The following is a 21,444-nucleotide window of genomic DNA, read 5'->3' as shown; positions in this document are numbered from 1 at the left end:
TAAAAGTCACGCGGTTTGAATTTCAACATTTTTTTTATTTCGTATTTCATGGATGTTTTCTTATGCTGGACGCCACATTGCATAGCAATATTGCTTTTGACAATTTAGTCCTTATTATATAAGCCATGTTCAAAGAAGCAAAACAGGCTCTTATTCATTGATCATGAGTAGTTTGTGAAAAAAAAAAATTCTCAATACATATTCATAACAGTATGACGTAGCAAGGTTTGAAAAGTGATGACTAATGTGAAAAACTGGTAAAGTGAGTTTACAATCCTAATTCAAGGTCTTCAAGCTCTTTCAACAGCTGGGCCTCCTTCTGCATTTTCTCAAGCTGTAAAAAGAGGGAAGTATTACAATTATTATATAACATGCACTTACAAAATATAACTAATAAATATATAATTATTAAAATAATAATGGATTAAATTATTATATAGCGATAAAATATTAAAATTAATTTAGAAACTGTGGCGCAAATAAAAAAAAAAATGTTTTAATGAAAATTAATTAAAAGTTGCTGATGAGATGATAAAGCTTTGCATATAATAGTACCTGATTTTTTTGCATGACTTTGCCGGCCGCCTGCTGCTCCTTCAGTTCATCAATGGCTTTGAGTTTCTGCCAGATAAGCATAAAAATTACATTAACATATGAAAAACATCAAGTAAGAGGGTGTTCTGAGAAAGCAAAGCAATTATGGATTTGTATGCATGCTTTACACATTAGATTTGGCATATACAGTTTATACAGGAGAAATGTTCAATTCAAAATTTTTTATTCTCACATAATTTACTGAAAATAAAGGTACGTTGCCATGCCAGCAGCTGAGGCTATTCTCATGGCAAGAATAGAATAGAATAGAAAGTAGGTCCATTTGTGGTCTGTTCCCCTTCAAGAAGTTTTTCCTCACTCTATCAATGCATACATGCTGATCTTATTTGTTTAAACTCATTCCAACCATCTCACCTTTTTTAAATTCTTGATCTTTTTGTCAGTTTCAGGGTCTCCGCAGCTAGAAGTCAAGTGACTGTCAGGGGCGGGGTCTGCAGCTGGAGGCGGAGCTTCATCCGACTTGTTCTCCTGAAACCACAGAATGCATCACTTACTCTTCTTTACGGTTTATTGAACAGATGCAAATACTAAAAGCCCCCGTACCTGTTTAGCTGCTTTCTTTGCTTCTCGTCTTTTCTGGTTTTTCAAAGCAGCTTTAGACATTTGCTTCTCTCCTGCAGCACCAGGTTTCATGTTCTGCGGTGGCTCCTCTTCATGTGGATAGACATATTATTGTCATGGGACATTCATAATGTGGATACAAACAGAACAAGCATTGCACAGACTCACTAGTTTGGAGATGGCGCTCTGGGGTTTGTTGCGGAGAGCGGGTGGACGGTACGCCTGCGCTGGCTTGGCTTCAGTGCTGCCGAGCTCACTTGGCGCTGCCTGATATTTCACTGCCTTCTCCGGGAAGGTTCCAGTCGGGAAGCGCTGCCATAACACTTCCCACAGCTCTTTATTTGACGGCGTTTCGTGCTTGTACAACACAGTCCCGGTGTAATGCCAGATCTTGTATCCGTTGCTGACCCGGAGCCTGGGGGAGCAGGTGGACGTCACTATGTGCTCTCCGTCGGGACACCAGGAGAAATGCGTGGTGTCTTCAGCCTGGGGTTTCGACACCTGCTTGTATTTCTTCACGTCCCAAACCTCCATCTGCCCTCTCAGGTTCCCGAACCCGGCGAGGACGAGGATGTGACCCTGGGGGCTGTAGAAAGCCGCGTTTCGGGGCCCCGTGCCGAAGTCGAACACAGACTCACACTTGTGGTTAAAGACAGTCGCCTTGGCGGGCATAAAACCATAAACCACACAAAACTCAGATGAGTTGGGGTTCCAGGATACATCATATATAGGGCCGTTCTTTGCTGCGCAGGACAACAAAAAGCATACATATATTCACTAATAGAATGATTTTATGTGTTATTAACTCTTTACATTAACATTTAAATAATATATATATTAATTCAATTACATAAATGAGAAAACAATAATGCAAAAACATCTTAACGGACTTTTTAAAAAAGTTTTAATATCCTTCGAAACAGACAATGCCATTTAAAGATTTAAAGGGTTGGTGAGAGTCTCTTCTGCTCAACGAGGCTGCATTCATTTGTTCAAAAATACAGTAAAATTATGAAATATTATTACAATTTCAAATAACTGATTTCTATTTGAATATATTTTAAAATGTAATTTATTTCTGTGATCAAAGCTGTATTTTCAGCATCATTACTCCAGTCTTCAGTGTCACATGATCCTTCAGAAATCATTCTAATATGATGATTTGCTGCTCAATAAACATTTTTATCAATGTTGAAAACAGTTGTGCTGCCCAATATTTTTTTGTGGAAATTTAAAATTTGATTCTTTAGTAATTAGTTGTACTTACGTAGCTGGACTACTGCACTTTCTCCATTGGTGGCGACATAATGTAACGTCTGTTCTCCATAGTAAGAGGCTCCTGTTTTATCAACCTCTGTGCTGGCCGTCACTAGAACCGCAGTGGCTTTGGGAAAGACCGGAAAACATAAATACATAAATGAAAACCTCAGGTGAAAGCTGATGATGATTTTGAGAAACCAACCGTAATGATCTACCTTTTTTGTTCCACAGCATGGTTACTCTATCGGCTTTGAAAAAGCTTTTGTTTGCCAGAGCAGATGTTGGACCTCCGAAATTGGGATACTGATACAGCCGTACAAAAGACGGAGCTCCTTTGCTTCCAGGAACATAAACGGCAATTTAAGCAACACGAAAGAAATTAATATACATTTCTATGAGTAAAAGAGCATATACAGCACTGAGAGGAAATATCTGAAAGCGTTCTGATACCTTGCTCGGCTGTGATCCAGGAGACAAAGCAAACTCAGACACCTTCTGAAGGTGAAGCTTGTTGGCGATAGTTTCTACACAATAAAACACATTATTGTTTAAAGCAACTGTCATGATATTTGACATTTACTTCATCTAAAAATCAGTACTTCATTTTATTAATTCTTTTTATTTATCACAACTGCAAGCTACATAGAATGGCTGTACTTATAAAATTCATTTATCTTATGCACTTCACCCCAAAATGACAATTTTCTCAACCTTGTGAGGAGAAATGTAGAATTGCATCACTTGCTCAGCAATGGATGCTCTGCAGTGAATGGGTGCCGTCAGAATGAGAGTCCAAACAGCTGATAAAAACATCACAATAATCCACACCACCCCAGTCCAGCAATTAATGTCTTGAAAAGTAAAAGGACTCTCATTGTTTGGACTCTTATTCTGACGGCACCCATTCACTGCAGTGGACCCATTGGTGAGCAAGTGATGCAATGCTACATTTCTCCAAATCTGATGAAGAAACAAACTCATCTACAGCTTGGATGACCTGAAAGCGAGTAAATTTTAATTTTGGGGGAACTGCTCCTTTAATACAAAAAAAAAAAAAATCTAACTACTAAAAATTGTGAGAAATCTAAAAGAAATACTGAGCACGGACACTTTCCTTTATACATTCATACTAAAAAAAAGTCAATGTCAGTGTTACTTATCAACTTGTTTCCACCCAGTTTAAACCTAACATGTGCAATGAATGAAGTAAACAGAAGAACACCGTGTTACCAAAGTTGTTGTTCTCAAAGAAGTGCAGTTCATTATTGACATTTCTAACAGCAATACTTTCATCGTCTGCCCAGCTCGGACACCTGTGAAAATACAGACAGATCATGAATACACTGACAGTAATCAAACAAATTCCACATTTCATTAACATAGTTATGAAGATTACTAGTCCCTCACCATCCCGTAACCTTCTTCTGATAGAACGCTTTAATGCAGGCACCAGTCTGCAAGTCCAGCAGCTGCAGGTTTGCCTCTCCCTGAGGGTTATCCTGCGTTTCTGAAAAATAAAACCCGTTGCTGGTGGTTTCCAAGGCAGTGACGTGCATTTGCATTGAGTTCAGAGTGTGTTTAGCACATTACTACACATCTGCTTAGGTTTCCTGGATGGTTGCATGCTTAGAAGACATTCTGTCTGGTCTATTATAAAGCTAGAATGCCAGAGAAAATCATTCTGTCATATATTAAAAGCTCTTACTGGTATACTGCTGCCAGGTGGCCAGAACTTTATTCAGAGGTGAGAACTCCAGTGCGGTGGTTTTGGGTAAATCAAAAGACTTCACCAAATCTCCAGTGGAAACCTTGATCACACTGACCCTATCGAACACACACAGGTTATTAATCAAACATCAGTTTGAACTCTTATGGACTACACAACGCTGAATACGTACTGTGAGCCGTTGCACCAAGCAAACAGGGCCCCGTCGCTGCTGAACGTCATGTATTTGCCTTGACGTTCATCTCTGAAACAAATCAAACCGCTGTTGTTAATAAAAACCACAATGTTTCAGGTCAAGTCTTTCTCAGTGCAGTAAATGCAGCAGGTCACCTCTGAAAAGCAGAGCTTTCTTGACAGCTCGGAGGTCCACACAGCAGAAGCGTGCCATCTGATCCTCTGACTGTCAGAAATGAAACAGAACGTGTTAAAACCAGGAAAGGAAAGACAAAGATTAAACGTTAGCTTGCTCTGCCTGAAGACTGAAGGTTTTAAATCTTGTGTAGATTTAATGTCCGGGCAGTTTGGAAAGAGATCTGAAGTTTGAAACACTGTACGGAGAGAGAGATGGACAGATTTTGTCAATGTGGGGACTGTAAACTATGAGAAATAATAAGTCTACTAAGTCAGAACAAACTGAAGGATTTGCTGATGGATGTACGGATTTTATTAAGGGATGTAACTTGAAAACTATAACATTTTCAATAATTGGACTCACAACAAACCCTGACCAAAGGTCCATTATCAAGCCTGCTTAAAAACGTTTTCTTCTGAATTCATGACATGTATCATTATAAACCATTTATCAGCTGATCATTAGCTAAATATTATCTAGATTGCTTAATATTTCGTATTTGCATATGTGTGCATACGTTGGTACGCTTTAGATCGATACTCTGATTTCTTTAATATTACGGTATGAAGTATTTGTTGCGCATGTGGCATGCTTTTGAACGAGTTTATGCGTGAATATGTCTGCAGAGCTTGAGAATAAATACCATGTGAGTTATTTTATAACATGCTCTCCATCTCATATTGATTATTTATCTTTACGCCACTGAAAGGAGCATGAAATATACATTTTAGAGCGTAAACTCACCTGCTAAATGAGGTATGGGGGGCGCCATTTTGAAACGGAAGTGCGACAACGTGCCACGCCACAGACGGATTCCACGCAGACGTCACTATAGAGCGTTTCGGTTGCGCCACAGTTTGACGTGTAAAATGTCAAAACTAAATCAAAAACTGTAGTCTTTGACTAAATCCATAAAGTAAAGTTTGATTTAGTTTGATTTTCAGAAAAGGATTTCTCAGAAATTACTATTGATTTTATCTCAATAACAAATCGTGTTACAGATTTAGGGACTAGATTTGATTTGGTGTGTGATATACATTGTCTTTTTTTTTTTTTGCTTTTAGTTCAATCGTGTCTTTTTTGAAAAACAACAAAAGAAAATAAAAACAAAAACGACAAACGCAAAATAAAAACCAATAATTTCGTTTTGATCGTCTTTTGATTACATTATTGTTTTACTCAACGATCAAAGAGATGATTTCCAGGAAAAAAAGAAAAAGAATGACGTTTATCCTGAATGGGCATTTTTAAAAAGAGAATGTGTGCGTTTTCAGACGAACATGAAATCATGTTTGAAATGTTTTAAACACGATCATCCTTCAGGGGGCGATCGGATGCCATACAGCCAAAGCTCCATCAAACCCCATTCAAATCTAAAATTAATTTTCATTATATTTTTATCCTAAAAACGAGATATTATTTTAAAGGTTTTCCACCTTACACACGTAAATAAACATTCACGCCTAAATTACTAAAAAAAAAATTTTTTTCCAGAACCGTAAACAGCAGTGATTGGTCCGCATAGTCAGCGCTGCTTAAAGTAACACTTACCACGTGACAGCTACTCCGCGTTTAAAACGTTCTGGACAACAGTTTATTAGTAAATAATGACGGCGAGTAACTTTATTGGACATTGGAAAGACAAATTACAGTTAAAAGAAATGAAATAGAAATAAATAAATAATGTTTTGATCACTCGGCTGGTTAGTCCCCGCCCATCATATCTCCCTTTAATCCGAATCGCCGTTCTGCTGCTTAGCCGTTTCGAAGCGTCCACGTCTCGTGGGTGGAGTGAGTTTCTCTTAAGCACACGTAGACTAAACCAGTGCATCAGAGGGAAATCACACGTCAACTGATCACAAACCTCCATCGCCTCGACTCTTCTTTTTCTTTAATAATATCAGCAAAACATGGTGGCGAAACAGAGGATTCGCATGGCGAATGAGAAACACAGCAAGAACATCACTCAAAGAGGCAATGTGGCCAAAACCACGGTAAACCACCGCCTTTACTGCTCTGACTCTTACTATCATCATAATTTTGATATATATGTTATCTAAAAATAGCACTTACTGCTTTGTTTGAGTTACAGTAAACGCTTTCTTCGCATGTTTATGTGTCCTTGCACTGGGCAGCAGTGTAACATGTTCATTTTTTGATCATTTTGTCTTTCTTCTCGAATTAATTTAGCTCTCTGTTAATGCACTAATGTACTAATGTTCATATATTCTCACCAGAGAGGCTCTCAAGAAGAGAAGGCAGCTGTGGGACCGTGGCTTCTGGCCTTGTTCGTGTTTGTAGTATGTGGATCAGGTGAGATGACAACCAAAAAACATCATTAAATGTGTTTTCTAATTCATTCTTTGAGTTCACTGATGTCTTTTTCAATCAAATGCATTGCATCAGCATCGCAGAATGTTAAAAGGGACAAAGTGCATTCACACTGCAGACTGATTTCAGACTTACTTGATTTCTTCCAACACAGTAGCATGAAGTGTTTTAAAGTCATGCTTTAGCTAGTGTGCTTGTGTAATATTGGATAAATTAATAAAGGGAAATGTCTGCATACTTTGAAATTTGCAGCTCAAAAAGAGTTTTTCACATGCATGAGCACCTTATTGATTGGTAATGTGCTCGAAACGTCGTGCACTTTAATTTAAGACACTATAAAATCTCATCAGCATGCCTTTGTTCTTTTGTTTACTTCTGATGAACACGCAAAGAAACTGAACAACCTCAAAGAACAAATGAAACATGAGGGATTCTTTACATTAATATATAATATTTTGTTCTAATGTTGTTTTCCTGTCCTCTCGCGACAGCGATATTCCAGATCATTCAGAGCATCAGGATGGGAATGTGAGATGAACGGTCGTCGGCGTTGTACATCAGTTTGTTCTTTTCTCCCGGCTTGTCTGAGGATCGCTTGATCATTCCTCTTTTCTTATTTAATCTTTGTCGTTTTCACCACAACACCATGGTCTCTCGTGCCTTACTCAAGAGCTGGAGGAGCATTATCTTCCGAACCATTCCAACGTGGGACTTCTGTCAATATCGCTGCTGAATCCTGGGCAATAAACTCAAGACTACAAATGAGTGTTTGATCTTTTTCTGTGGAAAAAAACACGTTTGTGTAAATGTAATGCTGCATTGAATTTTCTCTGTTCTAGATTTTGGACCAGCACATGTTTGTTATCATTATTTGGTACTATGCACCTTTATTGGATCTTCCTCTACGTTTAGAGCTGATTGTGTGTTCACTCAAGGAAATCAAGGGCCACATATTCAGTTGTATCTGTAGAGAACATGAAAAAGAAAAAAAAAAAAGTTGAAAATGTCTCTCTTTTTTGTCTGTAAAAATAAAGCCAGTTTTTGACTGATATAAAACCCATCATCAATCAAATGTAAATCTCTGTTAGCATCATGTGATTATGGTTGTTTATAAAAATATTTTGTTTTTAATTAAAATAATATAAAAGAACAAATTATGGTATAGTGTGTGTTTTTATTAAAAATAATTAATTTAGGGGTTTTTGAGTTGACAACCCAATTCTCAGTTTTATAAAATGACCAGTAGGGGGCGTTTGCATATTTTTATATATAGGTCAATCCATTCTTCATTATGTCTTTTATTTATATATATTTATATATATATATGTATATATATATATATATATATATATAAATATATATATCATACACTCCCTATGCGATTTTTTTTTTCTTTAGATTCATCATATAAACCGACTTTAAATCAAGATTTTTTTGAATCATACATTCAAAATTTAAATAATATAAACCGACTTTAAATCAAGATTTGGATGCACTTATGCCTTGAAATAGTTTAGTCTCGGATCAAGCGTTGACATTTATTTACCATGCCACTTTCCTACTTAAAAAAAAGATGAACACTTCTGTTACTTAGATATTAAATATATATTAAACATTATTAAAAATAAATATTGTTTTTTTTTTAACAAAAAATGTCCATGGTATTTGTCAGCTACCCTTATATGCGTAAATGTATGTATTTAACTATGATAAAATTAGAATATTTATATCAGAATAAATAAAATAAAGGTGAAGTTCGACATAATTCTATAGACCAGGCCGATTGGAGGTTTTTTTTTATTATTTTATTTAATTTTTTATTCAATAAACAGAAATGATACTGTAGATACACCTTCAGGAGAACATCACAGAGCATCAATAGAAATAAGGTAGGTTTAGTGGTAGCCTATATAAAAATATACTTAGATATTAAAAATGTGTATTATTTATTCAACTTAAAAACGTATTTATTTATTTATTTTTTTAGCAAAAATGTCCATGTTATTTGTCAGCTGCCCTTATATGCATGCATTCATGTATTTAATGCATGTATAAATGTACTGGTTGGAATTTTTATATTTTCTAAAATATTTTTTCATTCAATAAACAGAAATGATAAAATTAGAATATTTTTATTAGAATAATATAAAATAAAGGTGAAGATTGATATAATTCTATACATACACACCAGAGTTATTTATTTATTTACTTATTTATTTTTTAATTGAAATTTGTTTTATTGTTTATATATATATTTTAATAGCTATTTTTTTTATTGTGTTTGTGTGTAAAACACAATAAAAATATAGCTATGAATAAAAAAAAGTAATAATTAATACACGGAAACATTAATGTAAATAAATAAATAAATAAATAAATAAATAAATAAACCCCAATAACAGAATCATTAAAAATTCCTCAAATTGTTTCAAGAATCCGTCACGGTGTTGTTGCTCGTGTCTGTCCTCGCTCGGGCTCCGTTAGACCCCGCTCTGCCCTCTGCGCGTCCGCGCATGCGCACAGCCGCTGTCCGCGCTCGTGTGGGGCCCGTGAAGATCCAGCGGGAGTGTTGTTAGCTGTGTAATGGCGGCTTCGGTGTTGCTCTCCGCGGAAAGCGCCGTGCCCTCTTTCACTGTCGGCCATCCCCCCGGAGCGGCGGGTACTACTCATCACGGATTATCCAGTGCTCCCGGACCCGCGTCCTGGAACCGCTCGCTGGACCGGGCGCTGGACGAGGCGGCGGCCACCGGAGCGCTCAACCTGAGCGGCAGGAAGCTGAAGGAGTTCCCGAGGAGCGCCGCCGGACACGACCTGACCGACACCACCCGGGCCGGTACCGAGACAAATCTTTATATTCTGTTCCCCTCTTATCCGGTAACTCGCGCACAAGCTACATTAAAGCCGCGGCGGGCGAGTCTCGCGCTAGTTTACTCTGTGTTTGACTGTAAACACGCGGGTGTGTGCATCCGAACTCATGATCAGTCATTTGTGTCCAATAAACGTGAACGTTTCACCTTCAGAAAGGAGTTGTGTCTAAAGCTTTCAGGTCATGGTTGATGTTAACGGGACTCTTATCCGTCAGATTGAACACAATATGTGAGACCCAGACATCGGTTTTGTTTTGACAGGTTTGATCATCTTGTAAGCTCTGTTTACGAGGTTTTGAGGCATGCCGTCATATTAAAAGGTTTCATCTTTAAAAGATTAGTTCACTTCCAGAATAAACATTTCCTGGTAATTCACTCACTCTCATGCTATCCAAGATGTTCACCTCTTTCTGTCTTCAGTCGCAAAGAAATTAAGGTTTTTGAGGAAAACATTCCAGGATTTTTCTCCATATAATGGGCTTCAATGGGGACCAGCGGGCCGAAGGTCCGAATTTCAGTCTCAGTGCAGCTTTAAAGGGCTCCACACGATCCCAGCGAGGAATAAGGCTCTTATCTAACAAAACCATCCTTCATTTGCTTAAAAAAAATTATATTTATATACTTTTTAAACACAAATGGTCTTGCACTAGCTTGACTTCATGCATTACGTAGTCATGTCAGAAGTACTGACCCAGTGTTTTTTGCTAGAGCCTTATTCCTTGCCTGGGATCATGTGTATATATATATATATATGTGCTGTATTTTATTATTAGAAGATGAACAGATGCTTCACTGATTATTCCAATCAATCTATTGCTTTTTAAAGCGCATGTATGTGTATAGTGAAGTATATTACTGGTACTATTACTCACTAATCACTTTTTTTTTTTTTTTTTAAATGCCTGCCTCTTACGCACATCAAAACAGGACTTACTGTAATCAAATGAAACTAGAAATGTAGCTTGCTTGTCTGACACATATAGGTGCAGGCATTATGGTTTAGGAGTTTCTAGACGTGTTCGGACATGTGATTTTCATTTCAACGCAAGAATGACAATCAGAAAAGCAGTGTGTCCTGCGTGCGAGCTGTATGAGACCCCATATATTGATACAAGTAATAGTTATATTTTATGTTGCATTAACCTCTTTAAATGAGTCGCATGTACAGTAAAACCAGCGCAGGCTATATAAACATCTGTCTGAAGGTTTTTCTTTACGGACTACTGTATCTTTTAAGTGTTTGCATGACTGGTAAATCTCTAAATGACTGCTTAATTGATCGGCATGCAGATAGACAGGTTCATTACTCTTCTTAACAGTTATGAAAATCCACAGTGTGTGTACAGTTGCTTTGTGGTTTTGTGGACATATTACTGATGTTTGAGAAATCGAATTTAATTTACAGTTTTATTTGCAAAAAGTATATGATGCATAATGTCTCAAATTACTAAAATAGATCCAGAAAATTGTATTATTGTAGATATCAGGCAGCTATATATCACAAGGAGCTAATTGCATTGCATAGAAATTTAGATGCAGAAAAGCATTTTATGTTTTAGGGAATAAAGTGGTGTTTCTTAATGCAAGTTTCACTGTTACTGCTCTCTTATTTAACAAAGTCTAGTAAGTGTTACCCCGGTTAGCCGCCTCGTATTGTGTTGCACGGGCTGAAAATAGGAAATGGCCATCGTAGCTCAGGACTACGGCTCTGATCCGGAGCATGCTTGGTGTCTTGTGTCTGAGTCAATGTTGATCGTCTGTCGAGTGCATGCTGGAATCCACACAAAAAAAACTTGATTTCGTTCTCATCCAAAGCCGGCTCGCAAAAATGCATGTAGGAATGAACGGGAAAAAAATAAAGGAAAGCTTTCAATGCTTTTCAACCCCTAAAATAGTTGTATTGCTTTGCTGTGACTGTGACTGTGAGATTGTTATGGTTTGCTAATGACAGATTGTGAGTGCCATAGCTTTGTTTCTGCCAGAGAGTTTATGGGTCTTTTTTGGCTGATAATAGCAGTTTAACATTGCTTCTTGATTCTGACTGAGAGGTTTATTAATAATGACGTTTTGCTTTTTTTGGTTTTGTTTTTCTGTGAAGGCTTCTTGTTACATTTATGAGAAAAAGTGACAGCTGTGATTGACGGAAATCGAGTAAACAACAATATTTCTGACATTACAAGATGAATTTAATGATATATATATTATGATATTTAGTATATGTAAACCTATTCTAACTTCTTAAGTCTGCATTGTACAGTACTGATATATACAAGCATAATAATACAACTATGTAGATTTTTACAATAAATCATAATGTATTTCATACTTTTTTCTTCCAGAGAACTTAAAGGGATAGTTAACCCAAAAATTTAAATTCTGTCATTAATTACTCACCCTCATGTCGTTCCAAACCTGTGAGACCTTTGTTCATCTTTCGAAACACAGATTAAAATATTTTTGATGAAATCCGAGAGCTTTCTGACCCTGCGTAGACAGCAATGCAACTGAAATGTACCCCAGGCACAGAAACGCAGTAAAGACATTGTTAAAATAGTGACGTCAGTGGTTCAACCGTGATGTCATGAAGCTTCGAGAATACTTTTTGTGCTCAAAGAAAACAAAAATGGTGAACTATCCCTTTAAATCTTTACAAAACAGTGAAATTGAACAAATTGCCCTGTAAAATCTAATATGATTTTTCATTTTATTCACTCTAAAAAATGCTGGGTTGTTTTAACCCAACTTTGGGTCAAATATGGAGTAACCCAGCTGTTGGGTTCAATTTTTAAATTACATTTTTAACCCAAAAATTGGGTTAGTCCATATTTGACCCAAAGTTGGGTTAAAACAACCCAGCATTTTTTAGAGTGAATAAAATGAAAAATCATATTAGATTTTACAGGGCAATTTGTTCAAATGGCATTTTTAAAGTGTATAACCTACAGAGAAATAACACATTTTTTTTTTTTTTTTATGGGGACTTTTTCCAGTATATCCATCTTTACACAGCTGAGTTAAGGCTGCTCTGTGCCTGCTTAAAATCTAGTGTAAAGAGACGCATTGTCATATAAAATCCAGACTAAATTATGCCAGCTTTAACCCACTTCAGCCCCTAGTATTATAGTATACACTAATTCTGTGAACATGCATTCATGCCTTCTCTGAGCAGCATTAAACCGAATTAACCTAAATGCCGCTTTAGAAGCGCTTCAGTGTGCATTTGGCATAAGATTACTTCTAGTGTTTCTCTAAAACAACATCACAAACATGTAATTTAAGATGTCTTTACATAGGCAAGTTAAGGCTGCTCTGTTCCTGCTTATAATTCAGTGTAGATGTAATGCCGCATTAAAAGTCAGCCGAAATTATACCAGACCTGACCCACCTCAGCCCCTAGTATCGTAGTATACAGTTGTAAATGCGGTGAACATGCATTTATTCCACCTCTGAGCAGCTTTAAACAGTCTGTGTAAAGACACCTGAAAGCCTCTTCAGAAGCGCTTCTGTGCCACCTTTGCAGTGCAAATGAGGCGCTACAGCGTTACATGGTAAATAACTTGCAGCTGAGCAATAACAGGTTTTTCAGGAAGTATTTTAACCTCTTTTTTCAGTTAAAAGTACTAACGTTTCTGACTCTGTGTGAAGTCATTTTAATGAGTTACAGATCTGAATGCTCCACCTGTGGTGTAATCTGAAAACGCGTCATTGAAATGATCTGTTGGCTGTTCGTCCTGAATAATTCACAGTCAAGCAGCTATTGTTGAGAGTGTTTGTAAGTCTCTGCTGACTTGACTTGATATTTGACCTCAGATATCTCCTCGTCTGATTGCTTTGGCTGTGTTGTCCTGTGAACTGTGCCAAACGTACTGGTCTCCTGCTAAAGAGGAACGCTGTCTTCCCTCGACGCAGAAGACTCAGAGCAGGTGTCCTCCCTCGGAGAGCGATTACAAGGCTTTCTGGACCACCGTCAACTCAACGTCACCAGCAGGGAGGACAGCACCATTGTCCCGCTGACTGTTTAATTAACTTCAGACGCCCATTTAGAAATGTGTGCTCTGTTTATTTCTAGTTGCTGTTGCTGTCTTGTCAGTCAGTTGATCAAGTTTTCTTCAAGATGATGGAAGTTAATATTTTGCTCTTGCAGTCTTGGCCAATAGATTGAGGTTTGGTTGTGAATTTTTAGGCTTGCAGTTAATAGTTAAATGATCCTTCTGGTTAATTAGCACTCTCAAGGTCTTTGTTAACTGGTGAAGATATTTTATTGATTATTTTATAGTGATGGTTTCAACGCATAAAGGACTCTTGTAGGATAAATGTTTTTTATAGTTGTTGGTTATTAAATTATTGAATATTTATTTGTTGGTTATTTAATCATTGGCTATTTATTTTCTCTTTGTTGGGTATTTATCTATTGGTTATTTATTTTTATTTGATTAATTTCTTTAATTATGAAAATATATTTAATTGAAACCACATTAAGTTTTAAATTTTTTTTTTTGTAAAAATGTAAGATTAACGTTAAAAAACCTTTTGTAAATGTCGCTTTTTTGTTTAGTTTAATTCGATTTAATACACTTTCGACGACTGAATCTCAAGAAACTTCTCAGTGTGGGTCCTCTTAAAATGTAAAAGTAATAAAATAAGAATTTAGGTTTTGCATTGCCTGTTTTAGGACCATTTAATTAATTTTTTTTAATTTTTTTTGCATTGACTTTTCTCTTAGTAACATCAAAAATGTTGCATGCAAATGTTCCATTATAATATTGTCAAAGAGGAAAAAAATTATAAAAGAAGAAGAGTCACTATTAGCAGAATCATACCTCAAATACCGTTTTTGTGTGTTACTGTAATGCCAGTGTGGTATTAAAATTGTAAAAGTTATGTAATGTAATGTAGCCGTGCACGAGTGTTTTGAGCAACACTACGTCTCCCAAAGTGCTGTGGACTGCGGTCATGTCAGTTTACTTCCATTGTAAATGTTGGAGACATTGCAGTTACGCACTTTCCCACGCCATGCTTTGTTTTGAACTGAGGCTCTTGGCCCTATAAGCAGGCATGTGAAGTTCACCGCAGAGGGACTCTTGGTTGCAACATGATGAGCACTTAAACATACGCTGGCACGTCTCCTGTGTTCCGCTCTCAAACACATCACAGACACAGAGAAAGAAGTGCTTGTCTGCATTATGCAGTTGTCTGTAGTGTCGCGTTGATGTGTCCATGACAGAAAAGAGCAACTACAAAAGCAAGAAATTTTATTAGGCATAATAACGGGATTGTGTTACTTGAAAATCTTTGGGTTTCTTATTGTTATACCGTGTTAAACTTAAAGGTTTTCCTTAGTGCATTATACATGAAATTTGTAAAAATTGTTTAACTTGTTAATTTAGTTCAGTGTAGATTAATTCTGGGTGATATATTGAATATTCATGATGTATGTTTGTTATTTATCTCATGTATGCATAGGATAAATAGTGTGCAGTGTGCTTTATTGGAAAGAGTTATGAAAGAGATATTTGATCTAGAAGGAGTCCTTTGAGGGAGATGCAGGATTGAACGTTATTGCAGCGAGTCTGTCTGCCGTTGTCTCGCCTCGAGGCCAGAACTGATAGCTGTTGTGTACAAGCATGGAAGAAGTGAAGTCATCTGGATATTACTTGACAGAGGTCATGAGTCGGGCTGAAATGCTGTCCGGTGCTTCACAGACACTCAGAAAGCAAGCATAAACGAAAAACGAGAAGAGTTGATGCACATTACTCAGTCTTTGCTCATCTCGGTTCTGCACAATGTTGGTGGCTCTTCTCAGAATTACAGTAGGGGTTGTAAACAGATCGTCACAGGGATCAGGGACGGTTTAGCACAAGTGTTTTGGATCCTGTCTAGGCCTGATACAATCTTGATCCCACTTTGCTTGTTTAGTGGGTGTTTCCAATAACTGTGTGTGCTTGTAAGGTTTGCATGAGCATCTAAAACCAAGCGTGAATCCCAAAATCCCTCCTTGCACCTTAAAAATAAGCTTTATTGTATTCATGCATATTATAGTTTCCTATTTTCTGTGAAATGTGACCCTGCAGCACAAAAGCAGTCTTAAGTCGCTGGGGTATATTTGTAGCAATAGCCAAAAACACATTGTATGGGTCAAAATTATAGATTTTTATTTTATGCCAAAAATCTTTAGGATATTAAGTAAAGATCATGTTACATGAAGATATTTTGTAAATTTCCTACCGTAAATATATCAAAACTTTATTTTTGATTAGTAATATGCATTGCTATTAGCTTCATTTGGACAACTTTAAAGGTGATTTTCTCAGTATTTTGATTTTTTTACACCCTCAGATTCCAGATTTTCAAATAGTTGTATCTCAGACAAATATTCTATATTTATACATCAATGGAAAGCTTATTTATTCAGCTTCCAGATTATGTATAAATCTCAATTTTTGAAATCATGAATCTTGTACAATTTAACATCAGTTTGAAAGTTTCACAGAAATTACATTTGGGCACCTGTGATGAAATGTTTTATTTTTTTCTCACGTTCCACTTCCTTTTTTACCAAATTCCGAGTTCTGCGTAATGGATCCGTATGTGCGCTGGTGTTAGGTAGCAGTCCGTGTAGGAAGCAGATGTTACAGCCAGCAGCACTTCCTGTCTTCCCCATCCCGGATCTCTGCACAGCTGCACAGTTACAAATATAGATCCAGTCTGGATTGGAAAGCCATTAGTCCATCCACACACCTCCACAAACAACATGATTACTTTAACTATGTGTAGCAAAACACTGATTCAGGTTTGTGAGATTTGCTCTGTTTTTATTTAGTATACACAAAAAACCAACAACAAAAAAATCCCCCGAAAAAAAAAAAAAAACACATATACAAAAAACACAAAATATTTATATAATATAATAATAATAATAATACACATATAATAATAATAATAATAATATAAAAAATAATATTTTATATGGTATTTTTAGATTATTTTTATATTAAAATATTTTTGAATGTACTCAGGAAAAGTAGACAATCTTTGTTTTAATTTTTTTTGTGTTTTTGCTGTTTCTATATTCAGAAAATGTAAATGTGTTCATAATACTTATATATATATATATATATATATATATATATATATATATATATATATATATATATATATATATATATATATATATATATATATATATATTTTTTTTTTTTAATCAATTTAAAATCATCTTGAATGTAAATTAATTTATAAAATATAGACAAAATAATTTAAGGTGAAAATGCATATTTTAATAGTTTTTGATATTTGACATTTTTGCCAACAAAATATTTTTAAATGTATTTAGAAAAAGCAGATCTTTTTTAAAGTTTTTAAAATGCATGTTTTCATTTTATATTGTTGATTTTGCTATTAAAATTTCCTTTTTTATATTGTTCTTTTTGCTATTAGTAATATTCAGAAAATGTAAATATATTCAGAAAATACCACCAAGATCTTTTTAAAAGTTCATAATCTTTTTAGACGTAAATGTATCCAGAAAATACAGACTAAATCTTTTAAAATGGTTAAAATATATTTTCATTGTTTCAATATTGTCATTTTTGCTATTAGTATATCCAAAAAAAGTAAATGTATTCAGAAAATGCAGACAAAAAAGTTTTTAAAAAACATATTCTCGTTGTATTTATATTGTGATTTTTGGTATTGTAGTTTACGTTGTTAAATTGAAATGCAAAGATAATCTATTGGCAGTGCCTTTATCGCCCAATAAAAGTGCTGTAGAATCATAGTGATATAGTTATGTATTGTCTTAATAATATTAATTAGTACATTGTAAATATTTACCGTCTTTCGCCCCGCTCTAGTTCCTAACGTAAGTGAAAACAGAGTTACTAGTATGGTGCATACTGCATTAGAGCCAGAATCTGGTCTGATGTAGAAAAGAGTGTTAGAGCAGCAGTGAGAATATACTGGCCTCTTTCATGTTAGCCAGAACAGAAAAATGGACGCTTATCTCGCTCCTAGTACGGCAGCTATTTTTGGTGGTCATGGGGTCCTGCTCAAAAGTGTGTGTGTGAGGGTTTGTCCTCTGGGTTTAAGTCTGAGTATGTTTGTGTATGCTAATAAATGAAGAGTCACTTGAATTTTTGCTGAAATCAAAGCAAGATTTCTGGATTAGTTCGGAAAAAGATCCTAAATGTTGATGCATGAGGGACTTTATTTACCCCTGCACGTACTAAATGGTTAAATGGTTTAATTTGGAGTATTGTGGGATTGAAAGTTGTGGTTTGGAACGAGTGAGAAATGTGTCAAAAAGGCAGCAGCCGAACACTGTGTATATGCACCAATAGTGCTGTTACTAGATCTAATTTAGATTTCAGACGCAGCTTTCTTTTTCTCTCAAATTCCGTTTCATTTTTACCAAATTCTGTTTAAGCAGGTCTAATTAATTGAATGTGTAAATGCAACTTAATTATTACTTTTTATTTTTTAAATTAATTATATATTTTTTTAATTTATATTTTTAATTATATTTTTTATTATTATATTTTTTTAATACAGTAATATGGTCCTATGAAATGGGATTTTTTCTTCTTCTGTGTTGTGTATTTTAATTTTTCTGGTTATCAAATGAAGGCATAAAACATTAATTTAATTAACCCTTTAATCAAATGAAAATTAACCAAACTCTGAGGTTTACTATTAAAATTAAAACTTAGTAGATTAAATTGTGCGATTATTCCTTAAAAAAATAAAGTTTTAATAATTTTATCAGTGGTAAGTAGTAGTGAAAACTCTGTCACAAGTGCTTGTATGTGCTCATTTGCGCCATTCATTCACACTTTGTAATTTTGATTCATTCATCCAAAATTTGTCAAATTCCATAACACTCTATGTAATACAGTAAATTCAATTTTTATGACTGGATTCCACGTTTTATGCATTGCAGTAATCATAAGGCTCTATAAATTGATGTCTTTTGTATAATTTGGGCATGCATTTTCTATTTCAAATTAAAATTTAAAGAGTTTGAGTGTGTGTGCACGCAAATACAGCGAGTGTTACTTGAATTTCTACACTGTCATTTAAGCATGCATTTTGTGTTTCAAATTAAAATGTGACTATAATCATGCATATATATTTCATTGACTGTTTTGAAAGCAATCATAGATCATAATGCAACCACAACCATGTACATAAGACTAGTACACTTGACTTGTGCATACACAGTGCTGTGTGAACCCTCAAAAGGGATCAGTCACTTGTTCTTGCCGGCTGTCAGTAGATGATTGGACAAACCTGGATAATAAGCATGCAATAGAATTTAAAAAAAAAAAATCCCATTCAGACGTGAATCAGATTCACATTTTACCATCTGTAGCAGATGAGTTCATGATGATCAGCAACTTTTTTAAATTTATGTGTTGTATGAAGTATTACACAAAAAGGTGGACCTATGCTTATGTAAAATTGATATACTTGAGGTCACAGATGCTGTGATTGGCCAGTTTGATGAGCGTTAATATATATATACATATACATATACATTTTGGCTGATGCTGTTATATTTGTATCATTTCCTTGAGGTTTCTAGAGGGTTTTCCGAGACTGTGTTTCCAGCCAAGAGCTCACCAAACACGCTTTTACACGAGCAAAACCAAAGACAGGTGTGCAGCAGTCCTGGATGCCAGACATGCGTTTCTCATTGTCTCTTTCTCTCTGTTATCTGTCCTCTCAGATCTATCACGAAACAGGTTGACGGAGCTGCCGGTGGAGGTGTGCATGTTTGTGTCACTGGAGAATCTGAACTTGTACCAGAACTGCCTGCGTTCTCTACCCGAGAGTCTGATCAACCTACAGTCCCTCACCTACCTAAACATCAGGTCATATACACAGACACAGCATTCATAACACAGCATGCAAATACGTTATGTAAAACTGTGGTATTGAACCATTTTAATTGTTACCACAGCTAAACAGCAGCAGTGTTTTAACACGGAGTTCTGGAGATATGAAAAACATTGATTGGATTTGTTTTGGTTAAAAACACATAAAATTCAATTCAGAATCCATTTGTTCTTATAATTCATGATTTGATTTTGAGATTTAAAGCATCTATTATTATGCATTTCCAAAAAAGATTACAACCGACTGACGAGTAACTCATTGTAGTTGAGTGAGTAACTCACCAAAACCATATTTTACTCTCAGTTGCTTTGCGACAAATGTTAATTAGTGGTGTTTATCAAAGCAAGCATCACTAGTGCTGTTGCTAATGCTTAAGGTTTCAGACGTAATGACACCTCATAACGTTTGGCTTTTTAGACATGCATGAGATGTGTTATTACTGTAAGTGATCCGACTCACGAAATTTGCCGGGAAGATGATAAAACGAGCAAAAAAAATAAAACATATCGCACAGCCTTACATTGAAGACTATATCTAGAGAAGAGAATCTAATTGAGATGGGCTTAGTCAAGTAAGAAGCCACTTAGTGTTATTTTATTGCATTTTAGTATTATTTATTATTATTCTAGTATTAATAAATATTTTGAGCTGTTATTTTTAAAATTCCAATTTCCAAGTTTTTTGTGATTTATTTTTATTAGTTTTTGTTTTAATCTCTCTATTTAGCTTTTAGTAATTTTAATACTTTAATTTCAGTTAGTTTACAAAGCAACATTTCTTATTTCTAATAAAGTTTTTGCATTTAAGTTTTCCTTCTGATTATTTAGATTTTCTTAGATTTTATTTTTTCTAATTTTAGCAATTTTTTAAATAGTTTTATATTTAACAATAACCACACTTTTAGCAACATAAACAGATTGTAGCAAAATCTCTAAAAAATATTCAAAATAAAATCAAAACTGTTAAATATAAAATAAAAAATATAAAAAATATAAAAAACAAATAAAATAAAATATATTTTCATCTAATATTTATAGTTTTGCATTTCAATTATTTTTTATTAGTTTTAGTTTACATTACATTTACATTTAGTCATTTAGCAGATGCTTTTATCCGAAGCAACTTACAAAATAGGACAATGGAAGCAATCAAAATCAACAAAAGAGCAATGATATACAAGTACTATAATAAGTCTCAGTTAACTTAACGCAGTACACGGAGCAAGGTTTTTTTTTTTATATATAATAAAAAAAAAAAGAAAACAGAATAGAAAAAAATAGAGCAAGCTAGTATAAAGAGGCCTTTTTTACTTTTGTTAATTGTAAAATAAATAAAAAGAAAACAAATAGATTAGAATACAAAAAGATTAGAAAAGCTAGTGTTTTTTTATGGAAAGAAAACGAGCAGTAAGTGAATAGAGTGCAAGTCTAAAAGGGACAAGTTTTTTTTTTTTTTTTTTTTTAAGAATAGAATTAGAATAGAGAGAGCTAGAATAGTGCTAGTTAAAAAGAACCATTAAGAACTCTTTAGTAACCGCATTGCCCTTTGCAACCACCTTTATTATTAATCATTCAAGTGAAAGTACCCCTCACATTTCTTAAATCCCTGCGGTTTCTTATTCCCTTGGTTGTCATTTTCTCTCGGCAGTCGGAACCAGTTGTCCAGTCTCCCCGCTCATCTGTGCCGACTGCCGCTCAAAGTTTTGATCGCCTGCAATAACAAGCTGCTGTCGCTGCCGGAGGATCTGGGCAAACTCAGGCAGCTCACTGAACTGGTGTGTGGACCGGCGCTAGTCTCACTAGTTTTTTATGTTTTCTCTCTCACTAGTGCACTTT

General features: G+C 35.2%; 3 protein-coding genes across 11 annotated transcripts in view; 2 read left to right on the top strand and 1 right to left on the bottom strand.

Moving 5' to 3' along the window:
* Nucleotides 1-14: 14 nt before the first annotated feature.
* Nucleotides 15-5,365, bottom strand: eif2a (eukaryotic translation initiation factor 2A). Its single transcript, XM_042775701.1, has 14 exons — nucleotides 5,259-5,365; nucleotides 4,493-4,562; nucleotides 4,335-4,406; nucleotides 4,142-4,260; nucleotides 3,844-3,943; nucleotides 3,667-3,749; nucleotides 2,887-2,960; nucleotides 2,652-2,796; nucleotides 2,444-2,560; nucleotides 1,346-1,919; nucleotides 1,159-1,273; nucleotides 970-1,083; nucleotides 556-621; nucleotides 15-334 (listed from the first exon to the last, which is right to left on the bottom strand). Exons 1-14 carry the CDS (start codon nucleotides 5,284-5,286, stop codon nucleotides 269-271), a joined length of 1,743 nt encoding a protein of 580 aa, XP_042631635.1. The 5' UTR covers nucleotides 5,287-5,365; the 3' UTR covers nucleotides 15-268.
* A 909-nt stretch (nucleotides 5,366-6,274) lies between these two features.
* Nucleotides 6,275-7,999, top strand: serp1 (stress-associated endoplasmic reticulum protein 1). The gene is made up of 3 exons (XM_019078135.2): nucleotides 6,275-6,508; nucleotides 6,752-6,827; nucleotides 7,337-7,999. Exons 1-3 carry the CDS (start codon nucleotides 6,425-6,427, stop codon nucleotides 7,375-7,377), a joined length of 201 nt encoding a protein of 66 aa, XP_018933680.1. The 5' UTR covers nucleotides 6,275-6,424; the 3' UTR covers nucleotides 7,378-7,999.
* Nucleotides 8,000-9,290: 1,291 nt separating this feature from the next.
* lrch3 (leucine-rich repeats and calponin homology (CH) domain containing 3) overlaps nucleotides 9,291-21,444 on the top strand; it is a 28,710-nt gene continuing 16,556 nt past the window's right edge. For 2 of the 9 annotated variants that reach the window (XM_042775693.1, XM_042775691.1), the window contains exons 1-3: nucleotides 9,291-9,678; nucleotides 19,440-19,584; nucleotides 21,257-21,383. In XM_042775693.1, the coding sequence (XP_042631627.1) occupies nucleotides 9,429-9,678; nucleotides 19,440-19,584; nucleotides 21,257-21,383 (522 nt within the window). In that variant the 5' untranslated portion in view covers nucleotides 9,291-9,428. The remainder of the gene's footprint in view (nucleotides 9,679-19,439; nucleotides 19,585-21,256; nucleotides 21,384-21,444) is intronic. The other 7 variants (XM_042775695.1, XM_042775696.1, XM_042775697.1 and 4 more) reach the window with 6 other exon arrangements.

This window comes from Cyprinus carpio, chromosome A18 (genome assembly GCF_018340385.1).
Source record: "Cyprinus carpio isolate SPL01 chromosome A18, ASM1834038v1, whole genome shotgun sequence".
Lineage (NCBI taxonomy): Eukaryota > Metazoa > Chordata > Actinopteri > Cypriniformes > Cyprinidae > Cyprinus > Cyprinus carpio.
The sequence above is the reverse complement of the archived record's forward strand: the minus strand, read 5'-3'. Positions and strand labels throughout refer to the sequence as shown.